The sequence below is a fragment of the Pipistrellus hanaki genome (assembly GCF_964339955.1).
Source record: "Pipistrellus hanaki genome assembly, chromosome: 10".
Lineage (NCBI taxonomy): Eukaryota > Metazoa > Chordata > Mammalia > Chiroptera > Vespertilionidae > Pipistrellus > Pipistrellus hanaki.
Window position 1 is genome coordinate 53940417 of NC_140512.1, and position 27247 is coordinate 53967663.

At 38.9% G+C, this 27247-nt stretch overlaps 1 protein-coding gene and 1 long non-coding RNA gene across 6 annotated transcripts in view; one reads left to right on the top strand and one right to left on the bottom strand.

Annotated features, from left to right (window-relative positions):
• MKLN1 (muskelin 1) overlaps positions 1-27247 on the bottom strand; it is a 311818-nt gene that overhangs the window by 177693 nt on the left and 106878 nt on the right. For 4 of the 5 annotated variants that reach the window (XM_084897002.1, XM_084896999.1, XM_084897003.1 and 1 more), the window contains exon 2: positions 18316-18449. In XM_084897002.1, coding sequence (XP_084753128.1) covers positions 18316-18323 — 8 coding nt within the window. In that variant the 5' untranslated portion in view covers positions 18324-18449. The remainder of the gene's footprint in view (positions 1-18315; positions 18450-27247) is intronic. The other variant, XM_084897001.1, reaches the window with a different exon arrangement.
• Positions 1-27247, top strand: part of LOC311629145 — a 95839-nt gene that overhangs the window by 24701 nt on the left and 43891 nt on the right. Inside the window, exon 2 of the long non-coding RNA XR_014796162.1 lies at positions 4832-4983. This is a non-coding gene — a long non-coding RNA (uncharacterized lncRNA). The remainder of the gene's footprint in view (positions 1-4831; positions 4984-27247) is intronic.

The following is a 27247-nucleotide window of genomic DNA, read 5'->3' on the forward strand; positions in this document are numbered from 1 at the left end:
CCCTCACTTGCTTCTCAGATTCCTCAGGGCTTTGAAAAAGCCACAAATGCTCCACACAGTGACACCACCCAGAGGGCTGGCAGACATCACTGTCACGCACCCTGCCCTAAGCGATGGCATGGATGCAAGCCCTGACAACTGACACTCAGCCTTACACCTAGGAAGAGTCAAGAGAGTGCCCAGAAAGCCAGCCCCTTCCCCATCAGCTTAACTGGTAAAGGTGGGACTTTAGATTAAGTACCACCCAGGGGACTAGTCAATCACAGACCCCTGTTTGATGCATAATGCACCTGCAAGCTTGGACAGTTTCTTCAAGGATCTAAATGAAGCCAGTACAGCCCAGCTGGCATGCCCTCATGGTTGAGCTTTGAACTAAGAGGTCACGGTTTAATTCTCCATCAGGGCACATGGCCAGTTGTGTGCTTGATCCCCAGTGGGGGGCATGCAGGAGGCAATTGATCAATGATTCTCTCATCGTTGATGTTTTTTTTTTTTTTCTCTCTCCCTTTCCCTTCCTCTCTGAAATAAATAAAAATATATTTATAAATAAATAAATGCAGCTAACACAGATGTTACAACAAAGCAACAGAATGCTCTCACTGTGCCAATTCACATATCAGTATATTAGATTGTGTAAATATACATACAGGAAGAAGAAGCTCTCAATGATATTTGTGTTCCTATGTTACCTGTGGCCTGTTTTAAACCACACTCCAGAGCTACCCTACCAAAATCTGAAAACAGGGCCTAGATATGTACATTTTTTTTTAAACTTGGCAGTATTGGTTAGAATGTGGGAAAGAGAAATTCTCAGATATCATTGATGAGAGTAAAAATGAGGTCAGCCAAAACCAGTTTGGCCCAGTGGATAGAGCATCAGCCTGTGGAGTGCAAGATCCCAGGTTCAATTCTGGTCAAGTAACATCCCCAGTAGGAGGCGTGTAGGAGGCGACTTGGTTGTGGGCACATCCCTAGTAAGGAGCATGCAGGAGGCAACTGATCGATGTTTCTCACTCTCATCGATGTTTCTAACTATCTCTCTTCCTTCTTCTTTGTAAAAAAAAAAAAAATCAATTAAAAATATGATGAGGTCAGCTACTGTGGAGAGCAATCTAAAAATCTAAAGAGCAATCTTGTGAAGTTGAGAATGTGTCCCTAAAAAGGTCCTTTCCAGATATATTCTAGAAAAATTCTCACAACTGTGCCCAATGAAGTATACATAAAGGCATTAATTACATCATGATTTGAAATAGCTAAAAACTATCATAAATACCCATCCACAGAATAATTATTCTAGAACATTTATAGTATGGGACTATACTGCAGTATGATTTAGTATAATATTATTATATTACAAAGAAAGAAAGTAGCTTTACAAGTATCACATGGATAAATCTCAAAAACATGATATTGAAAAAACACAAGATCCAGGAAAATATGTACACTATTTATATATATCTTTAAACACCCAAAACATTGTATAGTAAAAACATAAAAACATGTGAGAAGGATTCCCACCATCTTTAAGAGATTAGTTACCTCTAGGTAGAGATGGGATGGAAAGTCCTCTTTTGTAACTAAAACATTTATTTATTTATTTATTTATTTATTTATTTATTTATTTTTAATCTTAAGCAAACACTGCAAGCTGTTAAAATTCATAAAATCTCAGTACTGGATAGATGTCCCACAAGTGACTCTGAAGATTTTCCATAGCAGAAGGATCTTTGAAGATTTTTAGGATTCACAAATATTGAAAATAAAAGTTTGTTTACAGGGAAAAGCCATTTCCATAAACACAGATGACACTGCTTATCCCTCTTAGTACTGTAGGTACTTTGAGATGTTTTCATTAATGGAGGAGTTATTACACAGATTCACACACACTCTCCTGCTCAGGTATACTTCTGATCTCCTGGATTTGTGAGCATTCTTAATAGTAGGTGCAATGGAATGAAGCTAGGGATCTGTACACATTTGGAGACCATTATTATAATCATCAGAGATTCCCAAACCTAGCTGAAAGTCATAATTACCAGATAAAAATTTCAATGCCATTGTCTATGCCCCTGCCTCTGGAATATAATATAATAGTTCTGAGGTGAAACCAGGCCTCTATATTTTTAACAGGCTTGTCAAGAGATTCTGATAATTAGCCAGGTTTGAGAAATGAGGATAAATAATCATGAGGCAGGATAGTAAGAAGTTAGGAAAATTCCTTGGCAAGTAGAATGGGGAAACTGAGACAAACAGCTGATTCAAACTGGCCTCATCCAGCATCCTGACTCACCTGCCTCCTCCCTTGCAGGACCATTCCCTCAAGCAATAAGTCCTCAGGTAAAGGGGTTCTGACCCACATCAAATAACTTGGGGAACAAAGCTTTGGGTTTGTTGACCACAGAGATAGAGCTTTGGTCAAACTAGAGATAACATCTAGGCCTCAGTTATCTCTAGTTTGAGATAAATGAGTGTGGAAAAGCAGCAAAACCAGATGAAGCCCCTAATGACTGGTATCAGGACCAGATGAAATGAATGATGACCCCCTACCCTAGCACCAACAAATCACTAGAGACCACAACCGTGAAAGAACAGCCGGTGGAAAGCTGATGAATATTATATTGATTTCCCCCCCACACACACACCTGCCCCGCTTCTTCCCACCAAATCCCCACCTTTGGAAAACAGATAAAAACCCTTAAGATGAAGGACCCTGTGCATGTTTTCATTCTTGAGCAGGGGTGGGAAATGTCTGGCCCTCAGGCCGCATAAGACCTGAGAAATCATTTGGTCTGGCCCTGGCAAGACATTAGGGTTGAGTTAATGAAACGTTTGAGCAAAAGCAGCAGGCTAATTTTTAAGTTGATAATTTTGTATGGCCCACGCATGATGCTATAAATATCCAAATGGCCCTTAGCAGAATAAAGGTTCCCCACCCCTCCTCTACAGCATGCCCTTTGCTTTAAGGCGAGTATCTTTTCTTTCTTCCTCTTAAGCTCCAAGGGCCCTCCTTTTGCCTCTGTAACTTGTTTCCTGAGTCCATGCAGCCCAGCTGGCTCACCTCTACCGCTGTGACTTTCTAAATAAACTTTCTCTTTGAGTAGAGCTCTTGGCTTGAATTCTAGCCAAACTCAAAGATCAAGGTCTCACAGCACCACTAACAAACATGGTTATGTTTTATTAATGTTGGGATGGGAGAAAAAGAAGTTAGGATGGGAGAAAAAGAAGCAAGAAAATTAAAGGGGGAAGAAGGAAGAAAGGGAGGGGCAGTAAGTTTTCAAATCCTTCCTAATCTATTTTCACCCACTCTCCAATCTTGAATGTCTCTCCATCCTCTGAACTTCACTAGAGCTGTCGTCATCTGTAAGTTCATTAGGCAAGTCTGTACTTCCCTTTACATTGCCGTAATGGGCTGTTATTTACTCAATAGATTTATGCCTTATATCTTGAATTAAGCTATAAACTTATTCAGGACAGGGACCATATCTTGTTGCTCCTTGCATTTTCTATAGTAGCTAACACAACGCCTTGAGCAGAGTAAACAGTAAAACATGATTGAAAATAGAAGATAGCCCTGGCCACCATTGCTCAGTGGTTAGAGCATTGGTCCATGCTCAAAAGGGTGGCAGGTTTGAGTCCCAGTCAATGGCACATACCTGGGTTGTAATTTGATCCCTGACCCTGGTTGGAGCACATGTGGGAGGTAACCAGCCAATGTGTCTCTCTCACATAGATGTTTCTATCCTTCTCTCTCTTTCCTCTACCCTCCCTTCTACTCTCCCTAAAAATAAAAAAATAAAAATAATAAATGGAAAAAATATCCTTGAGTGAGGATTAAAAAACAAATAAAAGGATAAAACAAATTTAGAAATATGGCAGGATACAAGATCAATATACAAAAAAAACCCAACAACTGTATTTCTATACACCAGCAATGAACAATCTGAAAATTAAAATGAAACTCAATGCAATCCAGATCCAGATCCAGATCCCAGGTGTGTGTGTGTGTGTGTGTGTGTGTGTGTGTGTGTGTTTCAGAAATTGGCAAGCTGATCTGTAATTCATATGGAAATGTAACCCAGAATAGCTAAAACACTCTTGAAGAGGAAAAACAAAGCTGGAAGATACACATTTCCTGATTTCTAAACCTACAGCAAAACTGCAATTATTAAGACACTGGCATAAGTATACACATAGAGATCAATGGAATAGAATTGAGTGTCCACAAATAAACCCTCACATTTAAGGTCAAATTTTTTTTTTTACAAAGGTGACAAGACTAGTCACTAGGGGAATAATAGTTTTTTCAATAAGCAATGCTGGAACAACTGGATATCCACATGCAAAAGAATATGTTGGGCTATACCTCACACCATACAAATAAATTAATTCAAAATAGATCATAGACCTCAATGTAAGAATTAAAACTATAAAACTCCTAGGAGAAAACACAGGAGTAAATCTTTATAACCTAAATTTGTCAATGGTTTCTTAGATATGTCACCAAAAGCAGAGGTGATAAAAGAAAATAATAGATGAATTGGACTTCAAAATACAGAACACTATCAAGAAAGTAAGAGAGAACCCACAGAATGAGAGAAAATCTTCGCTGAAAGTATATTTGACAAGAAATTTATATTCAGAATATATAAAAATCTATTACAACCTAATAGTGAAAAGCAAACCCAGTTAAAATATGGGCAAGCCCACAGCTACCAAGCTGTGGTATTTTGTTATGGCACCTGTAGCAAACTAACACAGTGGTTCTTTTGAACATGTAATGATATCATGTATTATAAGAAAGGCCTATGTTTTGAATTATTGCTTTTTGCAGGGTAGCATATTTTGATCACTTATGTCAACAATTGTTTGAAATGGGAGAACTCTCCAGATTCCAGAAGATCAAGTACTGTACAGTAATTATCATGCACAGGCCTCAGAGAGCCCTGGTCTTTGAAAATGCCCTCTTCATCAACCTGAAAGAAGGTAAATCCTTGGATCTCTCCAGGCCTTTTGGATTTTCATAATTTGGTAGAGATTAATCCAAATGTGCTTGAAACCTGGGAAAATGTCATTTAAAATTATGTTTAATTACTGAGAACTTTTAATAACTTGGGGAAATTATTTTTTAATACTCTAATATTAAGTAAAAAATCAGCATGCAAATTTAATATGTATAGGTAGAATCATTTTATCTGTGTGATGCTATGCATAGAAGAATGACTGAATAGAAATATAGTCAAAGTTAACGTTTTTTTCTCTGTAATGAGACTATGTGTTAGTTTGGTTCTTTTCTTTATACTTCTCCATATTTCTGAATTTTCCAAAGTGAGTATGTATTATTTTTATAATCACAAAGTATGCTTATATTTTAAAGATTTAAAATGGGACAGAGCAAGCCCAGCCAGCTTGGTTCAGTGGTTGAGCGTTGACCTATGAACCAAGAGGTCACAGTTTGATTCCTGGTCAGGGCATATGCCTGGATGGCAGCTCAACCCAGTGTGGGGTGTACAGGAGGCAGCCAATCAATGATTCTCTCTCATCATTGATGTTTCTATCTCTCTCTTCTTCTCCCTTTCTCTCTGAAGTCATTAAAATATATACTTTTAAAAACTGGGTAGAGCATATAAAAGTAGTATTGAGAGTCATCTCCAGAAGACTAAGTTCTGGGACTCATAGGTCAGATGCAAGTGCTGCCGGAACCCTGCTGCCCACCTGTCCCTCTTGGGATTGAGCTATTGGATGTTGCCCCAAGCCTGAAAATTCTGATTATGCTCCTGCAGTGCCCTCCTGTCTAAAACAGGTCTCTGAACACTGATCCTCCTTTCAGAACTCTAATCCCTAATTCTGAAGTTAGGAACAACTCAACCCAACCTCTCCCTCCCTGTCCCACACTTTTCTTCCAACCATTTTGTACTCAAGGCTACCTACAGTGGCACATGGTTACCTGTGTCCCTCATAAGCAGAGCGGCTGAGAAGTAACAGGCACCAGATGATAATAGGAAGGCAAGAGAAGGGAAATATTGGGAGAAATGCTTCTGAGGTCTCCCTCCCTGTGGAGGTTTGACACTTCTGTCCCTCTGCCTAGCTTATTGTCTCTCCTCCTTAGAGAAGGGGCTTAATCTGATTGGGGAATTGTGAAGCCTACATAGGGCATGCTCAGTTTAGTTCCTCCTCTCTTCCTCTTAGGTGTCTGCCTGCTGCAGTGAGGATGCTCTGCTTCTCTGGGGTAGGGTCCCCTTCCTACCCTTACCCTCATTCAGAATGAGACGGCCGGTCCTGGTCAAGTGTTACTTGTGTCTGGGTAAATAAGTCTACCTAAAGCTGAGACTCATTTAGTATTTAGCATCCCATTATATCTCATAGTAAACAGCAATCAAGGTAATATTTTGGTCTCCATCTTCTTACTCTTTTGTCTCATTTCTCATCTTGATCTGAATCCTAAAATTCAGATTGGAGAAAAGAATGCTATTTATGATAACTTCTCAGGAACCTGAAAAGTGTTTGTTAAGAGCCAACCACTTGCCTAGCATGAAGCCTTAGATATGTTCATTTATTTAATTCCACAACAGCCTCCAATAGTTTACAGTATTCTCTCATTTCTCATAAGAGGAAACTGGTGCTCATTGCCAGAGGTCTCACAATGAGTGAGTGACAGATGTCGCTCTGACTTCAATGTCCAAGCACTATACACTGCATCAGACATTGTCCTTGGGTGCCACCAAGACACTCCTTAGGGACCGAGGTAGTCATCTCATCTGCATTTAATACTTCATCCTAGTCCACTGAGCTGTCAATTGAGCAACATGGGAGGCAAAGGTGATACAACCAAAGGACAAGGAATGGGTGATTATATAACTCTAGACCAAAACCATCAAGAAATATATTTTCCCCAGATTTCTTGGAAGCTTGTAAAATAATTCACTAATATCCTGTCCTTCTTAAATCAGACCATATGCCATTCTTTTCTGAGACTGGCTTCAGCATAGTTGTCCTTTGCCCATTTTAACAATGGGTGTCATCGCCGAGACCGGTTTGGCTCAATGGATAGAGCGTCGGCTTGGGGACTGAAGGATCCTGGGTTCGATTCTGGTCAAGGGCATGTATCTTGGTTGCGGGCATATACCCAGTAGGGGGTGTGCAAGAGGCAGCTGATTGATGACTCTCTCTCATCGATGTTTCTAACTATCTCTCTCCCTTCCTCTCTGTACAAAATCAATAAAATATATTTAATAAACAAACAAACAAACAAATAAAAATGGGTGTCATATGACCTTGGGTAGTACATGAAGTAAAATAACTATCCTATATAATAAAAAGGTAATATGCAAATTGACCACCACTCCAGCCCACAAGATGGCCACCCCCATGTGGACACAAGATGGCCAGCAAGGGAAGGCAGCTGTAGGAGATCAGAACAGCAGGAGAGGGCAGTTGGGAGGATCAGGCCTGCAGGAGAGGGAAGTTAGTGGTGACCAGGCCAGCAGAGGAGGACAGTTGGGACAAACAGGCCTGCAAGGGAGGACAGTTGTGGGGGACCTAGGCCTGCAGGAGAGGGCAGTTTGGGGGACCAGGTCTGCAGGAGAGGGCAGTTGGGGGCGACCAGGCCTGAAGGGGAGGATAGTTAGGGACTACCAGGCCAGCAGGGGAGCAGTTAGTTGTCAATCAGGCTGACAGGGGAGTGATTAGGGGATGATCAGGCTGGCAGGCAGAAGCGGTTAGGGACAATCAGGAAGGCAGGCAGGCAAGCAGTTGGGATCTGGCAGTTCTGGATTGTGAGAGGGATGTCCCAGATTGAAGAGGGTGCAGGCTCAGCTGAGGGACACACATCCCTCCCCCATGCATGAATTTCATGTACGGGGCCTCTGGTAATGAATAATGAATCAGCTCAACAATGTATGAAAACAAGAAGCAGTGAAATGATGAACAGAAAATGCCAACTATAGGGGCTGACCCTTTAAGTAGACAAGTTGAAGAAGATGTTTTGATCTCACCCCTGAAGGACAATCAGCTGGAGAACTGAACCACAGTCGCTGAGAGAGCCAACAATGCTGCAAAGGTACCCAGCAGCATTTCCAGGAGCTCAAACCACTGCTACTTTCTTCTCATCTTCACAACAAATGCTCAGAGTGTGCAAGGGCACCCCACAGGTCACTAAGCCCATTCCCAGTGGCCCTCCAGGGAAATCTGATGCTGAAAAATGGACCTATTCCAAAGTAGTGGTTCAAGCCAGATGAGGAATTACAGAGAAGACAGCCTTCTATGGAAAATACCCTGCCTCCAAATCCCCAATGTCTTCATTAGAGAACTGAAAGCACAGGCACACCAGCTGGTCTCCACTGCTCGGAAGCACTGCGTACAGTGGAAAGAGTAATGTTTTAGGGCTGGTAAACAAGAGACGAGCTTCTATCCCCATCTCTGCCAGATTTTAGCTGGCTGACCTTGGCCTAGGCACTTAGCTTTTCTGGGCCTCACTTTCCTCATTTGTTAAATGAGGTTTGACCAGACTATGATGTGTTCTGATTCTGAAATCCTATATTTTGACTTTGAATTACCGTTTTACATTTAAAGAAAATTTAAAGCAAGCTCTTGAGTGTTGTTTCTCTGACATCCTGTTATTCCAGGGATCATGCCTCACCCTTTTCAGCATTCCTCATTGGCTTCCCTCCTTCCACAAATCAAACCTAGATTCTTCAACATGGCATTCAAGGTTCTTTGTGGTCCACCATGCCTATTCAGCCATCCTCCCTTTATACTCACCAATCATGTATTTTATACTTTGGCAATACTGGACTATTTGTATTTTCCTATAATACTCTTACTGCAATATCAAATATTTATGAGTATGCATTCTGTGCTAGACATACCAGTAAGCCTTTGAACATACTGTTCACTTTGCTTGGACTTCCCTGTATTAACTAAACTAGAGTTTGCTGCTGTAACAAATAAGCTATATAGATTAACATAATAGAAAGTTTTTCTTAGTCCTGTAATAGTTCAGTGTGACAAGCAGCCTTCCATCCAGAATCCTTCTATTTTTCAGCTTTGCCATCCTCTAAGCTTCAGTGTTTTACTTCCAGAGTTAACATCTGGGAAAAAGAAGGAAGAAAAGGCACACCTACTTCTTAACCCAGCCTAGAAATGATGCAATCACTTCTGCTCACTTCCCATTAATGAGAACTTGTCATGTATAGGGAACTGGAAATTAGTAGGGCCACTTCTCAGAACATTCTATGGAATGAGAAAGCACAACTCTTTGATGCTCAACCAGCCACACGCTCTTCCTTGACTTCCCTACTTAGCAAAGGCTTATTCACCCTTCAAATCCAAGTGCTACCTCCTTTGTGAAGTCTTCCCTGATCTATGCAGGCAGATTTAGGCCCTCCTTTCCTATCCCTCACTGCACATTTGACATTTCTCCATTAGGACTATTATCTTAATACTAGAGGCCTAGTGCATGAAAATCGTACATGCATAGGGTCCCTAGGCCTGGCCGGTGATGAGGGCTGATCTATGGGGCAACCACCTGGTCAATTGAGGAGCCCCTGCTGGCACCCACCTTAGTTGGCCTGGGGCCTGCAGGCTGTGAGCAGCTCCTGCATTGAGTGTCTGCCCCCGGGGTCAGTGCGCATCATAGCAACCAGTTGTTTCACCGATCATTCTGATGTTCGGTAGATTTGCATATTAGGCTTTTATTATATAGGATACTGTGTGGTTTGCATGCCAGTCTACTTAACTGAACTATGACCCTTGAGGCAGGGATCTTGTCTTTTTGTTTTTGAATTTGGAAACATTAGCAAAGTGCCTGGTAAATAGTAGTTTTACAATAATATTTAATGAATTGATGAATATTATTAGTAATGAAAGAATGAATGAGTGATTACCTTAAAGAAAAGAAGCTGGTTTTTACAGAGCAACAAAAACCTCAGTGTAAAAAATAACAGAACTCTTGGTGATTTGAGGTCATCTAAAATGCTAAAAGGAAAATAAGCTTCCCATGTAAATGCTACAGTTGTAATTAATATTTTGCATTATTATTTATTTAGAATTTCTCTCTCTCATAAACTCCACAAGGGTAGGGGCCTTATATGTATTGGTCTTTGCTCTGATTCTAGCATCTAGCATACTGTCTGGCGCATAGTAGATAATAAATATTTCAGAAGGAATGAATGGATAAAGAAATGAATAAATACATGAATGAAGGCTGCATCCTTAATTGCATGAGCCATATAATAATTGCTTAGCTTGGCTTATCCAAGGAAAGTATGGATAGGGCAGTAAAAACCTACCACAACTAGAAAGACAGCCCAGAGTGCACATGAGGACTTTAACATCATTACCTTGCATAGCCCATGGCATCTTCCCCTTTATGTGAGAGGATGAATGAGCATTATTGGAGGAAGCTAAAATCTCAACGGGGATAGCAGCCGATGAGTAAATGAGGACAAATGGATGTCTCTAAAATGGCTGCACTATCAGATAGCCTTTGTAAATTGGTTAATGAAAGATGCAGGAAGCAAGAGTGCAGACAATTACAGAATCATGACAACTGTGAAAAATACAGAGAGGGAGAAAAGACAAAAATACATTTTCATAGTTTTTGAAGAGGTATTGAGAGAGTCCTTTAAATGTTTGTAGCATATTTTTTGTTTTCATTGGTCCCATATGACAAAATTTGGTTTAGATATTACATATAACTTTGCCAAGCAACTTCTAATCGGAACCTCTTCATAGGCTCTGGTCCAGGTTATCTTGGACCTCTGAAAAGTCCTAAATATAATGTAGCAAATTTGCAGTGTGGACTCATTTGAGTGGTAATGATTTGATGATGATGTTGACAGATGGGCTTTTGCCAGGAACTGACTAAGACATTAGTGGCAGGGCTAGGTATTAAGTGACCTGTAAATAGGACAGTACATTTTTTCACACACCTTTGGTAATATACAACAGAAGAACGATTGGCCTGCCTCAAAGAGCTCTCTGTCTTGCCTGGCATTTGGGCACATCCTAGCTCTCTTCTTTGTGACTGCGTTTGGCCACAAGAATGTGGACAGAAATAATGGGTGCCAATTCCAGGTCTGGCCCATGAAAAGCCTCCGGTGGAGTGCGCAGTATACTCTATCTCTGCCCATTGGCTGAATGGAGAGGATTCTGACCTAGAGGAACATCGAGTATAAGTTGGAAGGAGCCTAGGTCACTGAATTACTGAATAGGAGATTGACCACCACATTCCACACACTTCTACCCCTACCAATCCATTTTGGACTTTGACAAGAGAATGGACAAAAAGAAGAATGCTTTGTGTTGGGTCAAACCATTGAGATTTTAAAGTCACTTGTTATAACAATTAGCCTATTTTGATGAAATTTATAACCCTTAAATTTCTGGACTCTCAAAGGATTGAGATAAAAGAAGGTAACAGAGAACATACCCAATATCAGTGAATATTGCATTTAATAGTATTCTGGAGTTAATTTTAAAGCCGTGGAAATTCCTACATAGCCGAAGCCATGCCTGCTGGCCTCTGCTTCTCTAATCAGTGCCTTCTGGACATTTCCATTCTCTCAGGAGAAGAGTGAACAACCATCTCTCAACTAGGATTCATATGTATCCCCCACATGGCCTATTTGATTTATTATACTTAGGGTTTAGTCAGATAGTACCATATTTAAAACATGTTTTGCTTTTGCTCCTGTTTTTTGTTAAACATGATGATTAAGAAGAAGAAAATTAAATTAGTACGTAACTTTGTGTTTAGTTTTTACATGATGGTAGAAGGTTTGTTGAGCACAGTACTAATGAAGTATTATGGGGGAGCCAGGCAAGTGTTGTGGCAAAAATGAGGTCTTTCAGTGCCTGCCTGAAGATGTTATTGGAAAACTTTTGTTTACTTACTGGACTTTGGAAATTAAATCCTTCTTCAAGTAGCCTCCGGGTGTTAAGGACAGTAAATAAAGATGTGCTGATTGGAAACATTTCAAAAACAACTTGTTACAGCCATTAAAATAACAAGGGATAAATTCAACCCAAAAGAGAATATTCCAAATTCATTTGGCCTCCCCAACAGGAAAAAAAAAACTCAAAAATTGGATTCCATAAGTTATCTCTCTAAAGATTCCCCACCAAATGAAATTTAGCAGTGTCCAGGGACAGGCGCTCTCAAAAGTGCGAGCTTGCTTCTGGCTCTTCCTTGTAAACCTGAGCCCACTAATGGAAAGGGGGCAGGCAGTTGATCTCCTTATCTTGGGAGTGCCTGGAGAAAGGGATGGACTGGGAAACTGTCAGGGCCTACAGGGAGGAAGAGGTAAGACATTTAGGAGGAAGTTTCATTTTTTAGTAGAATTTTTTAGTAGAACTTTAGGAAGTTTCATTTTTTAGTAGAAGTTTCATTTTTTAGTGGGGCTGAGATGGAAGAAATGGATTTGGAACAGTACTTAAATCTCTTCAAGAAATACATTCTATTGCCCCATTTTCAAGGGGTGCAAACTAAGTCATGATGACCCTTTAACTTTCTTCATTTTTTCCACAAACTTCATCTTCTATCCCCTTTCCCATGGCACTCCATTCCTTTTACGTCCCACTTAGAATCCCAAGCTTCTATAATATAAACAGGCAGCTAGGAGCAGGCCTGGTACTTCTTGAAGCTCATCACCAGAGCTATGTCAGAATCACAGCACAGGAGCAGGTGGTTGGTAAGGGTAGGTTGTTACGATATGATTAGCGAACTCACGGTCCCCCCTCAAGTTAGGATTCATTCATCAACACAAAGGATGTGCAACCTCCTTATACATTCCCTCGTCAGAGCCCTCAGGACTTGGCAGGAGTTCTTAAGGGAGTACTGGTGTTTCTATGTAGAGCTGTTATGCTAATGCTTCTCAATCTCTTCTCTCAATAATCAGATTCATTCTTTTCCCCAAGAGCTTTATTCCTTGAAAGATTTTAATCTAAAAATCATTACATTTAGTAATATGTTACCAAGTGAATCACATTTCTAAAGAAAACATCCTATATAATAAAAGTGTAGTATGCAAATTGTCCCCTGGACCTGAGTTCTTCCAGGAGTTTGACCAGGGGGCAGGCCAGCAGGCCGAAGGGAAGGAGGCCCCGGTGGCAGCAGATGGCCAGAGGAAGGGAGGGAGGCCTTGGCACTGACAGGCGGCTGGTGGAAGGGAAGGGAGTACCTGGCTTGCAGCCTGCAGCTGCTAGGGACCCTACCAGTGTGCGAATTCCATACACTGGGCCTCTAGTATTACATATTTATTAGGTATTAATGAGTGCTTTAGACACATTGCCTAAAAATCCTCAAATAGTCTGGAAAAAAAAAGGAAATTATTAGTCCCATTTTACAGATGAGTAAGCTGAGGTTTGGAGATATTAAATAAATAGTCTAAGGCTTATGGCTAGAAACTAAATTCTGATTGGCCTCACCTATGCACCTGTATTCTTTCCAGTATACTCTCTCTACCTTATAGAAAACATACACAGCCAATGAGAAGTCCTTCTTAGTAGGAACATACAGCCTTTGTAGGAAGTTAGTGTGGCTTAATCTCCCCATCTTCCAGTTGCCCACTCCTTAAAAAAAGGAAAGAAGTTTTCCATTATTTAGTCAACCTGGTCCAGTTTTTTGTGACTATATATACAGTCTTCTAGACTTTTTTTTTTTTTTTTTTTTTTTTAGTACTGGGCATGATTCAAGTAATTCCATTATCTTATATAATAAAAGCCTAATATACTAAGTGTCCAGTCATCTGGTCGGCTGTTGACTGGACACTTAGTATACTAGGTGTCAATAATATACTATTGACACCTAATATACTATACTGTACTATACTATACTATACTATACTATACTATACTATACTATACTATACTATACTATGCTAATGATATGCTAAGGCCACACAACTGCTCATGCACTCACTGACCACTAGGGGGCAGACACTTCGACGGGTAGGTTAGCTTGCTGCTGGGGTCCAGCAAATTGGGACTGGGTAAGACAGGCTGGACACGCCCTAGAGCCTTCCTGGGGTGCTTAGCCTGTGCCCTCTTGCAATCCGGGACCCCACGGGGGATATCGGGGAGCCGGTTTTGGCCCTTATAGAACACCAAGAGCCTAGAGAATCCAGACAGGAAACTAGAGCTGGCAGTTCAAAACAAATGGAAGTTGGGCAGAGGGAGTTCACAATACAGGTTTAGGATTGTATTCATTCTTTCACTCCTTCGATTCTACTGAGTATTCAGTGACATGCCATGGACTGATGCGAGGAAGGGAATCCTTAGGGAATACAAAATTTGATGGGAATAAGAGGAGTCATTGAAGAATGACAGCCTAGGATGAGTGACAATGAAGAGAAGAGAAAATATAGGACTGGCCAGAGTGAAAGACAGACATTTGATAATTTGGGAAGCTCTGAGAGCAGACAAGCCAGTTTTGTTGCTATTTGATTAAAAAAAACAACACTCTTGTAACAAAACAAGGAGGAAGAGGGAGAAGCAGAGAAGAAGAAGAGGAGGAGGAGGAGGAGGAGGAAGAAGAAAAGAAGAGGAAAGAGAAAAGAAGAGGAGTGGGGGGGGGAGCAGGGAGAAAAGGGAAAGGATGGCTGACCTTTTCCACTGATTTGCTTTGTATTCCACTGGTGGGGTCTTCACCAAATGAAGTAATCCCCAATGGAAGGTGATAGGAAAGTGTTGCTAGGCCTTCTGGTAGTACTTTTGTTGCAGAACTAATTTATCAAAGGGACCTGCACAACTTTCCCTATCCAACTAGTAACTTTGAAGCCAAAATCTTTAAAAATTACATAAAAGTTAAGAAAAAGGATATTACTAATTCCAGTAGTAAAATGAAAATTGTTGGTCCAGTATCCTATGGTTAAATTCTGTACTGCTATGCAGAAAATTCACAACTCCCCTATCTTTGTGTTAGCTTAAAAACAAAATAATAAAAAACAAACAAACATACTCAAAGCAATAATAACCCCAAATTCCCTCTGGGTATCCAGAAATACTTGGCAACCCTGAGCAGAGTTTAACTGACTTGGATATTTAATTGCTGTAAAATAAAAGTGTTTATATGGAGATTAAAAATAACTTTAGAAACCAAAATTCTTAGTTTAAATAATGAGATCCTGCCAGAACAGGTTTGGCTCAGTGGATAGAGCGTCGGCCTGCGGTCTGGAGGGTCGCAGGTTTGATACCGGTCAAGAGCATGTACCTTGGTTGTGGGCGCATCCCCAGTGGGGGGTGTGCAGGAGGCAGCTGATCGAAGTTTCTCTCATCGATGTTTCTGGCTCTCTATCCCTCTCTCTTCCTCTCTGTAAAAAATCAATAAAATATATATTTATAAATAAATAAATAAATAAATAATAAGATCCTTTTAACCTACATGCTTATATTTTCAACGAATCAGTTATTAAGTTTATAGTAGCTAAAAGACAAAAGGTAAATATCAAAGAGAGAGAGAGCAGATACATATTTTTCCTTGTTCTAAAATTTAAACAGTACTCAAGAAATATCTAAAGATCCGTCTATCTGCATTCAAAGAAAATGACCTGATTTTTTTTATTCTAGAGTTTAAAGTGTTGTTGTTGTTTGGCAGGGGTGGGGGAGTTGAAGGTGGATAGGGAATTATTGTAAAATGCCATAAAAGATTCTTCTGTATCTAAAGTCCCAAAGTGATTTCACTGTCTTTAATAATTGTTACCAAAGAGATCTACTTTTCCATGGTTAAATTCTGGCTAAAAATGAATTTCAGAGTATTTTCTTTTGGGCCCAGAGAAAAAGTAGTCTCTGCTGGACTTCATATTCCAAAAATTTCTGCATTGATTGGCCACCCTTAGCAATAAATTTGGAGACTTGCATATCTTATATAATAAAACCCTAATATGCAAATTGACCAAATGGGGGAATGAGCCCAGGACTGCAAGAAGGATCTCTGACTGCCGGCTCATGGACATCCCCTGAGGGATCCTGGACTGTGAGAGAGAGCAGGCCTGGCAGAGGGAGACCACCCCTTCTGCACCTCCAGTGCACAAATTTCATGCACCGGACCACTAGTACTCCATAAAAAGCATAAAGCCTCATTCTTAATCCTCTTTCCTTTACACTGGATAAAGGCTGTCTCCTAGGTGCCAGGCAACATCTCAGAGTCCCCTTATCTGAACATTCAAAGTAGAGATAATTATGTGGAAACTATGCAAGTAGTTAAGAACCCATTTTTAAAAACCCATTTTTAACTCAGTAACTAATATTAGCCTCATCAATAGGGGAACAACCAGACATTAGGTAGAGCCTAATACGATGCAGTAGGAAGAATTCTAATAAAAAAGTTTAACCTGATTCTTATCAAGCCTTTCTCTGAGCTTATAGGAAATACAGAAGACAGAAGAACATGTTTAACAACACCATGAGAAAACAATCAGACAAATCCAGCAGGTGGGACATTCTACAGAACAATTGGCCAGAATTGTCAACAAGTCAATGTCATGAAAATAAAATATATGTGAGTGTGGCAAGAAGAGGCAGTTCTAGATTAGAAATCTTAAGAAATGCAACAACCAAATGAAATATGTAGAGCTTATTGAATTAACCATCTTTAAAAGATTGTTTGGGGTAACTGGGGAGTTATATTCTTAAAGGGTATAGGGTTTATTTAGGATAATGAAAATCTTCTGGAAATAGTGGTAGTGGATGTATAATATTGTAAAGGTATTTAGTGCCTCTGAATTGTACTCTTTGTGGGCTCTATCCCCGATAGGGGGCATGCAGGAGGCAGCCCATCAATGTTTAGCTCTCATGTAAATGTTTCTCTCCTCTCCCTTCTTCTCTCTCTAAATAAATAAATAAATAAATAAATTTTACAATAGGGAATATATGAATGTATTGAAAAATTATGTGGATCTTGTTAAATGTGACAACAGAATTGTGTTTACCTAACAAAGATGTATTAATTATTTCTGAATGAATTTTGAAGTATTTAGGGGTGAAAAATACATACTTAAACTTGCTTTAAATTACTGCAGCATAAAAAAAGAAGAAAAGGAAAAATAAAAAATATATGGCAAATTGTTGCAATTGTTTGATCTAGGTGATGGATATTGGATGATCATCATAATATTCTGATTCTTTTTCTGTATGTACTAGAATTTTGAAAAGAAGAGGGGAACCATGGGCAAATCACCTCTCTGTACAATACCACAAAGTTGTGATTGGAGTTCTGAAATGGAAACATGAGCTACCCTTAGGGGATGCTCTCTGGAAGGCCTCCCTTTCCAGGGGTAAGAAGACTTAGTGGTGATAGTCATGTGCATATCAAAAAAACAGTTCTGGCCAGTGGTTCAGTTGGTTGGAGCATCATCCCATTCACCAATAAGTGAGGTTTTGATTCCTGGTCAGGGCACATGCCTAGGTTGCCAGTTCTATCCCCAATCAGGGCATGTTCAGGAGGCAACCAATTGATGTTTCTCTCTCACAACAATCTCTCTCCTTCTCTCTCTCTCTCTCTCTCTCTCTCTCTCTCTCTCTCTCTCTAAAAAAAAAAATAAAATAAAAAAAAAATAAATAAATAAAACATATCCTTGGGTGAGAATTAAAATTAATTATATATATATATATATATATATATATATATATATATATATATATATGTGTGTGTGTGTGTGTGTGTGTGTGTGTGTGTGTGTGTGTGTAGCCCAAAAGAAAGTTCAAAAGGGTGAATAAAAAGTGTCACCCCAAAGCCAGAGTGCAGGAAGTCTGCACAAAGAATCATTACTATTAACTATAACTGGTTCCCCAGCTACCCTCCCCTCCTCCCCTGGGGTTTAGCCTTTAATAGCACTGAAAGGTCAGACTGTTGCAGTTCTGGAAGCTAAACAGAGAGAAAGAACTGTTTTCACCAAAGGCACCCTGTAGGTCATTTCTCTTTTACAAATCAATGCTCCAGAAAGCAAGTCACTAGGTTGTGTCTCTTCTAGATCATTATGAAGAAAAAAATGATTCTTCTTCATGAATAGAACTTCAGCATGCCCTGCTAGAAGTGCACTCAGAAGAGAAGGGAAGAAGACTTTGAAAAAATAACCACTCAAAGCACTTAATAAAGTAAAGCTCTGGGAATGTAAATGGATGGCTTCCCCTGCCCACAATATCTTACAACATCTGCAGAGCACTTCATTTATACCAATAGTTGTGTCCTTGCTATAAAGCACAAATCATTTTAATAATTCTTCAGTTTCCTTATGGGTTAAAATCTTACAAATCTCAAAATGAGCAGCTTTCTGTAAGGGTCTTTGATTTGCAAGAAACTGTTAGGTATTCTTTACTCACCAAGGCATTCTGCTCAGGTTTGGTTTGATCCTGTCTTCTCTGCTACTTGCATCTCTACGTCTCTGTCAGGAATCTTCCTCCAATTAAAGAGCATCTAGGAGAGGGAAATCGACCTCTGTCCTCTCCTTCTTATTCTGCAAGAGGAGACAGTACTCTGATTGCAGGTTTATAGTGAATAGGGTATCTCCCTTCCTCTCCCAACCTTCTTCTCCCCTTCCTTCTCTCCACCAACCCTCTTTCCTTCAGCCCTTTTCCCTTCCCTAGCCTTTCTTCTGTGTTTTTTTTTCTTGTTTTTTCTTTCTTCAAGGTGGTCTCAGGAGGGCATTTCTCCCTCATGCCATGAAATTCGACCATTTGTTTCTCCTCTGTTCTTATAATGTCCTTTAAAAAAATATATTTTTTTACTTTTCAATTACAGTTAACATACAGTATTATATTAGTTTTAGGTGAACAACATAGTGATTAGACATTTATCTAACTTAAGACTTGTTACCCCATAAGTCTAGTACCCATTTGACATCATACACTATTATTGACTATATTCTCTATGCTGTATTTCACATCCCTGCAACTGTTTTTATAGCTGGTAATTTGTATGCCTAATCCCTTTACCTTTTTCTATGACCCAAAACCCCCTCCCATCAGATAAGCATTAATTTGTTCTCTGTATCTAAGAGTGTATTTTATTTTTTTTTTTTTTTAGATTTCACAATAAATGATACCATATGGTATTTGTCTTTCTGTGTCTGACTTATTTTACTTAGCATAATACCCTATAGATCCATGCATGTTGTTGCAAATGGCAAGATTTCATTCTTTTGTTATGGCTAAGTAATATTCCAGTCATATATGTACCACATCTTATTTATCCATTCGTCTATGGATGGGCACTTGGATTGTTGCTTTTATATTTTGGCTGTTGTAAATAATGTATGAACAGAACCGATGTGGTTGTTTTTTCCCCCAAGCATCTGTTGAGATGTTCATGTGGGTTTTTTGACCTTTATTCTATTGATATAGTGTATTGCGTTAATTGATTTTTGGCTGTAAAAGCAACCTTGCCTCCCTGGGATAATTCCCACTTGGTCATTCTAGAGAGTCTACTCCTCTCTCAAAATTTTAAAAACTTTTAAAATATACATAACATAAAATTTGCCATCCTAAACATTTTAAATATACAGTTCAGTAGTGTTAAATACATTTTAAATATACAGTTCAGTAGTGTATAATATTGAAAGTTTATACTCATTAAACAATAAATTCTCATTTCTCCCTTCCCTCATCCACTGGAAAACACCATTCTGTCTCTACGACTTTGACTACTCTAGAGATTTCATATTAATGGAATCATGTTGTATTTGCTATTTTGTTACTGGTTTATTTCACTTAGCATAATATCCTCAGGTTCCATGTAGTAGGATATAGTATAATATATGTCAGAATATCCTTAATTTTAAAGGTTGAATAATATTCCATTGTATGTATACACCACATTTTGCTTACACATTCATCTGTCAATGGGTATTTGGGTTGCTTCCGTATTTTAACTATTGTGAAAATGCTATGAATACAGGCATACAAATATCTCTTCAAGAGCCTACTTCCTATTATTTTGTGTATATATCTATAATAGAAGAGAATTTGCTTCTTCATATGGTAATTCTATTTTTTTTTTAAGAACTGCCTTACTGTTTTCTCAGCTTCTATACCATTTTACATTCTCATCAACAAGGCACAAGAGTTCTAATTTCTCTATATCCTTGCCACACTTGTTTTCTGTTTTTTAGGTGTTTTTTTTTTTTATAGCAACCATCTTACTGGGTATGAGGTAGTCTAATTATATTTTGATTTGCAGCCCCCTAATGGTTAGGGATATTGAGCATCTTTGCTTGTCCTTATTAGTCATTTGCATATCTTTGGAGAATTGTCTCTTCAAGTCCTTTGCTCATTTTAAATTGGTTTGCTTGTGTTTTTGTTGAGTTTTAGAAGTTCTTTATATATTCTGGATATTAATCCTTTACCAAACATATGATTTGAAAATATTTTCTCCTGTGTGTTGCCTTTTTACTCTGTATATAGTGTCTTGATATACAAAAATGTTTAATTTTCATTAAGTTTAATGTTTATTTTTCCTTTTGTTACCTATGCCTTTGGTGTCATATCCAAGAAAGTATTGCTAAATTCAGTGTTATGAAGTTTTTGTTCCATGTTTTTGTCCCTAAGAGTGTATAGTCATATTTATATGTTGCTATTTTTAATTTCTAGCATAACAGTTTTGCATCTGCATTCATAAAGCAATATTATTCTGTACTTTTCTTGTGATGTCTGGTTTTGGTATAAGGATCATACTGACCTCAAAGAATGAGTTGGGAAGTATTCCTTCCTCTTCTATTTTTTGGAAGAGTTTGTGAAAAATTTCTATTAATTCTTTATATTGTGGTAAAATTAAACAGTGAAGTCATTGGACCTGGGCTTTGAACCAACTTCATTTTAAGTAACCAAAAATGATAGTGTCTGGGTAAGATGAGACATAATTCTGGCTTAGAATTAGACTATGATCAGAAAATTCCAACTGTCCCACTCCCTTTTCTTTCACAAATTAAAACATTTAGTGAGGGAGGAGATAAGCCATTGTGACTTTATTTCCTTATCCAACAAGTATTTAGAAAATTGTGATTATAGACCAAGGCTCTGCCTGGAGTTCACAGATCCAAAACAGCAATAACTTTTAATGTACAGACAGCTACTTCCCAGATGCATGATGTCAGTCACAAGAGACAGCAGAGGGAAAAGGACCAGGGAAGATTTAGTGAAATAATTCCATCATAAACACAATCTACATTACATTCCCTATTTTGGGCACCGGTAGTGAGACAAATACTTTTAACGCAATATACTATTCCTGGGAACTAGAGCTCAGAGTATGTTGCCTGGGTTACTTATGGTCACCCAGAAAACCAGAAAGAAAACTAAGAAGTAGTAGTTTGTCACCTAATTCCTGGCATAGTGGTTTATTTTGATTAGTATCTTTTGGTATTCTGGTGTGTGGAATGCACAAGGGAGATGGTTCTCAGAGCCTCATTTGGTCTGGGGTAATCTATCAGTATCTTTATCTCCAATTCACCTCCAATGTAGTCTTCATATTGCACTTATTTTCAATCAGAAACCAAATTCTGGGTAGAAGTCCATAAAATACTGTTAGCAGTTAAGAAAGGGTTTGCTGTTATTAAGATGATATTAGGGGACAATCTCCAGAACGGTAGGTAAGGAGCTCCAAAGACCCACGCTTCAGCAAAATAACCATACTGGTGAAAATTACTTTTAAGACAACCATTTGAAGTTCTTGTTCCACAAAGGGAGATAAAAGCCAAGAAGACCAAAGGCTACTTGCTGCCACTCAGTGGTCTACTTATAAAGCAAAGCTATCACTCCAAGAGAAGTGGTTGTTTTCCCTGTCCCCAGTTTGAGAGCAGAATCTCAAGAGATATTGCCCAGGGGAAGAGGCAGGTGATAAGAACAGAGAGTTTTGAAACTCTCCACAAGAGAACAGACTTTATTTGGAACAGAGTTTGGGGAAGTCACGCTGAAGAGAGTTCTGGAAAACAATGGATATTTTGGTAATATGCAACTAAGAGGAAGCTGGTTGCAACAAGCTAGACTGTAGGCTAGCTAGTGTACCAGAGAGAACCATAAAAAAAGGACATCTAAGAAGAGCCCTCCCGGGGTCAGAATAAATCTCAAAGTCTGGCCTCAAAAACTATCTCTGGATCGGATTGTGGAGCAATTTATGTTCCAGAGCACTGTTGAAAACAATTGAGTGGTTAGTTAGCAACTAATGAAGCCTAACAGCTGGTGATTATACCAATAAAGACAGACAACTTAACAGAGAAATCAAGGATACAGACAGTCCAAGAGAGCTGTCCTAAAATCACTGTCATCCCAGGATGACTGTGCACACGACCAAGCATGCATAGTCTACGGATCAGCATTAGAGGTTTCAAGCTGCAGGGAAATTGAATTTATTAAAATAATATAGCTAAGTCACTAAACAAGCAAAAAAGCAAACTATAACAGTAAGTTTATAAGCTCAAAAATAAGCAATAAGGTTGAGGGAATCAATATCTAGAGTTGCTACATTACATTATCTAAAATTAGAGGCCTGGTGCACAGATTTATGCACCAGTGATATCCCTTGGCCTGGACTGTGGTGATTGGGCCAAGACCGTCTCTCTGATATCCCCCAAGGGGTCCTGGATGGGCAAGGGCAGTTCTTGGGTGATGCACCTCAGAATCAGGCTCCCTTCTCCCTGGTTCCAGGTATATCACCCAAGAATCACAGCTGCCAAATTACCGCAGCTCAGCAGCTCCTGCATTGAGTGTTTTCTCCCTGGTGATCAGTGCATGTCATAGCTACCAGTCGGCTGGTCGAACAGTCAGCCAGTCAGCTGGTTGCTTAGGCTTTTATATATATAGATGTCCAGTATATAACAAAAAAATTATTATACCTGCAAAAAACAGGAAAGTGCTTTGTGACTTATACTAATTTCTGTTGGAAAAAAGCAACCAACAGAAATTCTCTGTTAGAGGACCCAGATCCCCAACTTAGCAAAAACTTCAAAGCAGCTATTATAAATATGTTCAATGAACTAAAGAAAAATATGTGTAAAGAAGCAAAAGAAGCTCTGGCTGGATGGCTCAGTTTGTTGGAGCATCACCCCATACACCAAAAGGTTTCAGATTCAATTCCCAATCAGAGCACATACCTAGATTGTGGGTTCAATCCCCAGTCAGGGTGTGTGCAGGAGGCATCAGATATTTCTAATTAATATTTCTAATCAGATATTTCTAATTAATCTACACATCCAAAAGTTCAACTAACCTCAACAGATAAAATATAAAGTGATCCACATTTAGACACATCCTAGAAAAAATGTTGAAAGAGAAAGTTAAAGAGAAAAATCTTGAAAACAGCAAGAAAAAAATAAAAAGCTAATTCCATACAACAGAACCCAAATAAGATTAACATCTAACTTATCACCTAAAACAATGAGGGTCAGAAGACATTGAAATAGTATATTCAAAGTGCTGAGGGTGGGATGGGGAGAGACATCCTGTCAACTAAGAATCTTTTATCTAGTAAAACTGTCTCTCAAAAATCATAAGTAAAATAAAGACATTCCCAGATCAACAAAATCTGAGAGAATTCATTGCTAGCTGACCAAAGTTACAAGAAAAAAGGAGGTTCTTCAGGCTGAACATAAGTGAGAATAGTCAGTGATTGAAATCCACACACAAAGGTCAAAGATCACTGGTAAATGTAATTACATATTTAAAAAAAATATATCTTTATTATTTTATTTATTTATTTAATATATTTTATTGAGTTTTTACAAAGAGGAAGAGAGAGGGAAAGAAAGCCAGAAACATCAATCAGCTACCTCTTGCACACCCTCTACTGGGGATGTGCCCTCAACCAAGGTACATGCCCTTGACCAGAATCGAACCTGGGACCTTTCAGTCCTCAGGACGATGCTCTATCCACTGAGCCAAACCGGTTTCAGCTGTAATTACATATTATCAAAGACAGTATATCAATGTACCAGCATATTTCTTCTTATTTACTTTCTAAAATAATCTAAAAAGCAATTTTATACAAGAATATATTTGACAATGATAGCACAAAGGAGGTGTGTGAGAACAAAGCTGAATTTGAGTAAGAAATTAGTTACAAGATAATAACTCAATTCCACAGGAACAAATGAAGAGAACCAGAAATGGTAAATAAGAAGGTTGATATTAACAAACTCTAAATATAATTTACTTTTTTTCCCTCAACTTCTTTAAAAGGTATAAAATTATATTAAATAGTTTGTAACAAAATTATAAACCAACTAGACCTAACAGGCATCTATCTATAAAATACTCCAACCATCAACAGCAGAATACAAATCTTCTCAGGTGAATATGGACTATTTTCCAGGTTAAGCAAGATCATAGGTTATAAAACAAATCCTAATAAATTTAAAAGATCTGAAATTATGCAAAATATGTCTTTTGACCACAATGGAAAGAAATTAGAATCAATAAAAGAAGGAAATTTGATAATTTCACAAATATGTGGATATTCATTTATAAACTAAATAACCAAAAGGTCAAAAATTATAATGGAAATTAGAAAATAATTTAAGATTAAAATGGGAGCAAAACATAATAAAACTTTTGGAATGTATCAAAGCAGTTCTTACAGGGAAATTTATAGCTATAGATAACTTTATTTTAAAAAAGAGAAAAATTTCAAATTTTTCTTAAAAAAAAAAAATACCTGCGGAAACCGGTTTGGCTCAGTGGATAGAGCGTCGGCCTGCGGACTGAAAGGTCCCGGGTTCGATTCCCTTCAAGGGCATGTACATTGGTTGCGGGCACATCCCCGGTAGGGGGCGTGCAAGAGGCAGCTGATCGATGATTCTCTCTCATCGATGTTTCTAACTCTCTATCCCTCTCTCTTCCTCTCTGTAAAAATCAATAAAATATATATTTTTAAAAACCCTATCATTTTATTTCAAGAATCTAAGAAAAGAAGAGCAAACTAAGTAAAGGAAATAGTAGATTATAGTGGAAATTGATGAAACAAAGAGTGAGAAAAACAATAGAGAAAATGAAGAAATCCAAAAGTTGATTCTTTAAAAAGATCAACAAAACTTATAGTAGGCCTTTAGCTAGACTGACCAAGAAAAAAAAGAGAGAAGTCTTAAAATACTAAAATCACACACACAAAAAGAAGGGAACTTACTACTGACTATATAAAAATAAAAAAGGTTAGACTTAGAAAAGGGGAAATACTTAAAAAAATAAAAGGAAGGGGGAATACTATGAACAACTCGATGCCAGTAAATTATATAACTTAGATAATATGGACCAATTGTTTGAAAGACAAAGCCACCCAAACTGACTTAAGAGAAATAGAAGATCATAATAAACCTATAAGAAATGAAATTATTGAGTTACAAATTTAAAACTTCCTACAAAGAAAAGCTTAGTCTCAAGGTGACTTCACTGTTGAATTTACCAAAAAGTCTGAATTTTGGAACAAAGCTTGCCTCCAGTAGGATTTTTATGAGGACCTGTATCCCTCACTTAATTTTTACAGACTTCTTAATAAAGCGTTGTCGCAAGCCATTTGGAAACTTTGTATATCAAGGTTAATAAGTCTCATTAGTCATTAAATCGCTCCAGAAATTAGGTTTAACAAATCCACCCACAGCACAAGATTCTTTGGCCAAAACTCCAGGTTTGAATCAGAGCAACTGACCAAACTAAGATCAACACAGTTTGCTTATATGCAGGAGCCAAACCATCGTTCTGCCTGGTAGGCAGAATTATCACAGCCTAATAAAGTTGTTTAAAACATTTTGGGCCCACCCTAATGGAAGTTATTGCCTAATGGTTATGGTTTTTGTTTTGAATGGTAAGTAAAGTTTTAGATATAGTTATGATATTTGCATAAGATTATGAAGAGACTTTAATGCCTCTAAAGTACACATTTTAAAATGGTCAAAACAATAAACTTTATTATATATACTAGAAACCTGATGCATGAAATTCCTGCAAGGGGATCGGCTGTCACAGCTGCGGTGGCTTGCCTCAGCCCTCGCAGCCCTGGCTTTGTCCAGAAAGTCATCTGGAAGGACATCCAGAAGGTCATTCAACTGTCCAGCTAATTAACATATTATACTTTTATTATTATAGACTAGAGGCCCAGTGCATGAAATTCATGCTTGGCAGGGGGGCCCTCAGCCCAATCTGCACCCTATCTAATCTGGGACCTCTCAGGGGATGTCCAACTGCCAGTTTAGGCCCAATCCTGAGGGGCCTAAACCAGCATTTGGACATCCCTCTCACAATCTGGGATTGCTGGCTCCTAACTGCTCACCTGCCTGTCTACCTGATCACCCCCAAATGCCCCCCCCCCACCAGCCTGGTAGCCTTTTACTGCCCCCCATGCCAACCTGGTCACCCGGAACTGTTCCCCCTTCCAGCCTAGATGCCCTCTTCTGCCCACCCACCCCCCCTTGCAGGCCTGGTTGCCCCATGCAGTCTGCTGTTCAGTCATTTGGTTGTCCCTCACTAACCTCCTGCCAGCCTTGTCACCCCATGAAGCCTGCATGTGGTTATTTGTCTGGTTGTTTCACTCAAAATGGCTCCTGGCTTTTTATATATTAGGATATTTGTTGTTTTCTTAATCCTTTCCAAGAATATTTTTCCTATGATTTTTTTTTTTTTTTAAACAGAGAATGGAATGGAGGGATGGAGGAATGGAGGGAGGAAAGATTGGAGGGAAAGAGAGAGAAAGACAGATCTGTGAGAGAGACATATCAATTGGTTGCCTCCCACAAGTGTCCTGACCAGGGGCAGGGATCAAACCTGCAACCTTAGGTAGGTGCCCCAGGAATCGATCCCATGACCTTTTGATGTGCTGGATGACACTCTAACTGCTGAACACCCTGTGTTGTTATGTGTATTTTCACACACACACACACACACGGCCCCATTGCTGCTTACTCTCTGTCCAGAATGTTCCTTAATTAACAATACCATCTAAACTAGGACTTTACCAGCACCCAAGATTTTCTGAGTATTACTGCTATCAGCATGGCAAATAAAAAATATCTATAATAAGCTGAAACCAGTTTGTCTCAGTGGATAGAGCATCACCCTGTGGACTGAAAGGTCCCAGGTTCGATTCCAGTCAAAGGCACATACCTTGGTTGTGGGCACAACCCCACTAGGATGTGTGCAGAGGCAGCTGATCAATGTTTCTCTCTCTTCGATGTTTCTAACTCTCTATCCCTCTCCCTTTCTCTCTGTAAAAAATCAATAAAATATATTTTTAAAAATATCTAATAATAATAAAAGCATAATATGCTAATTAGAC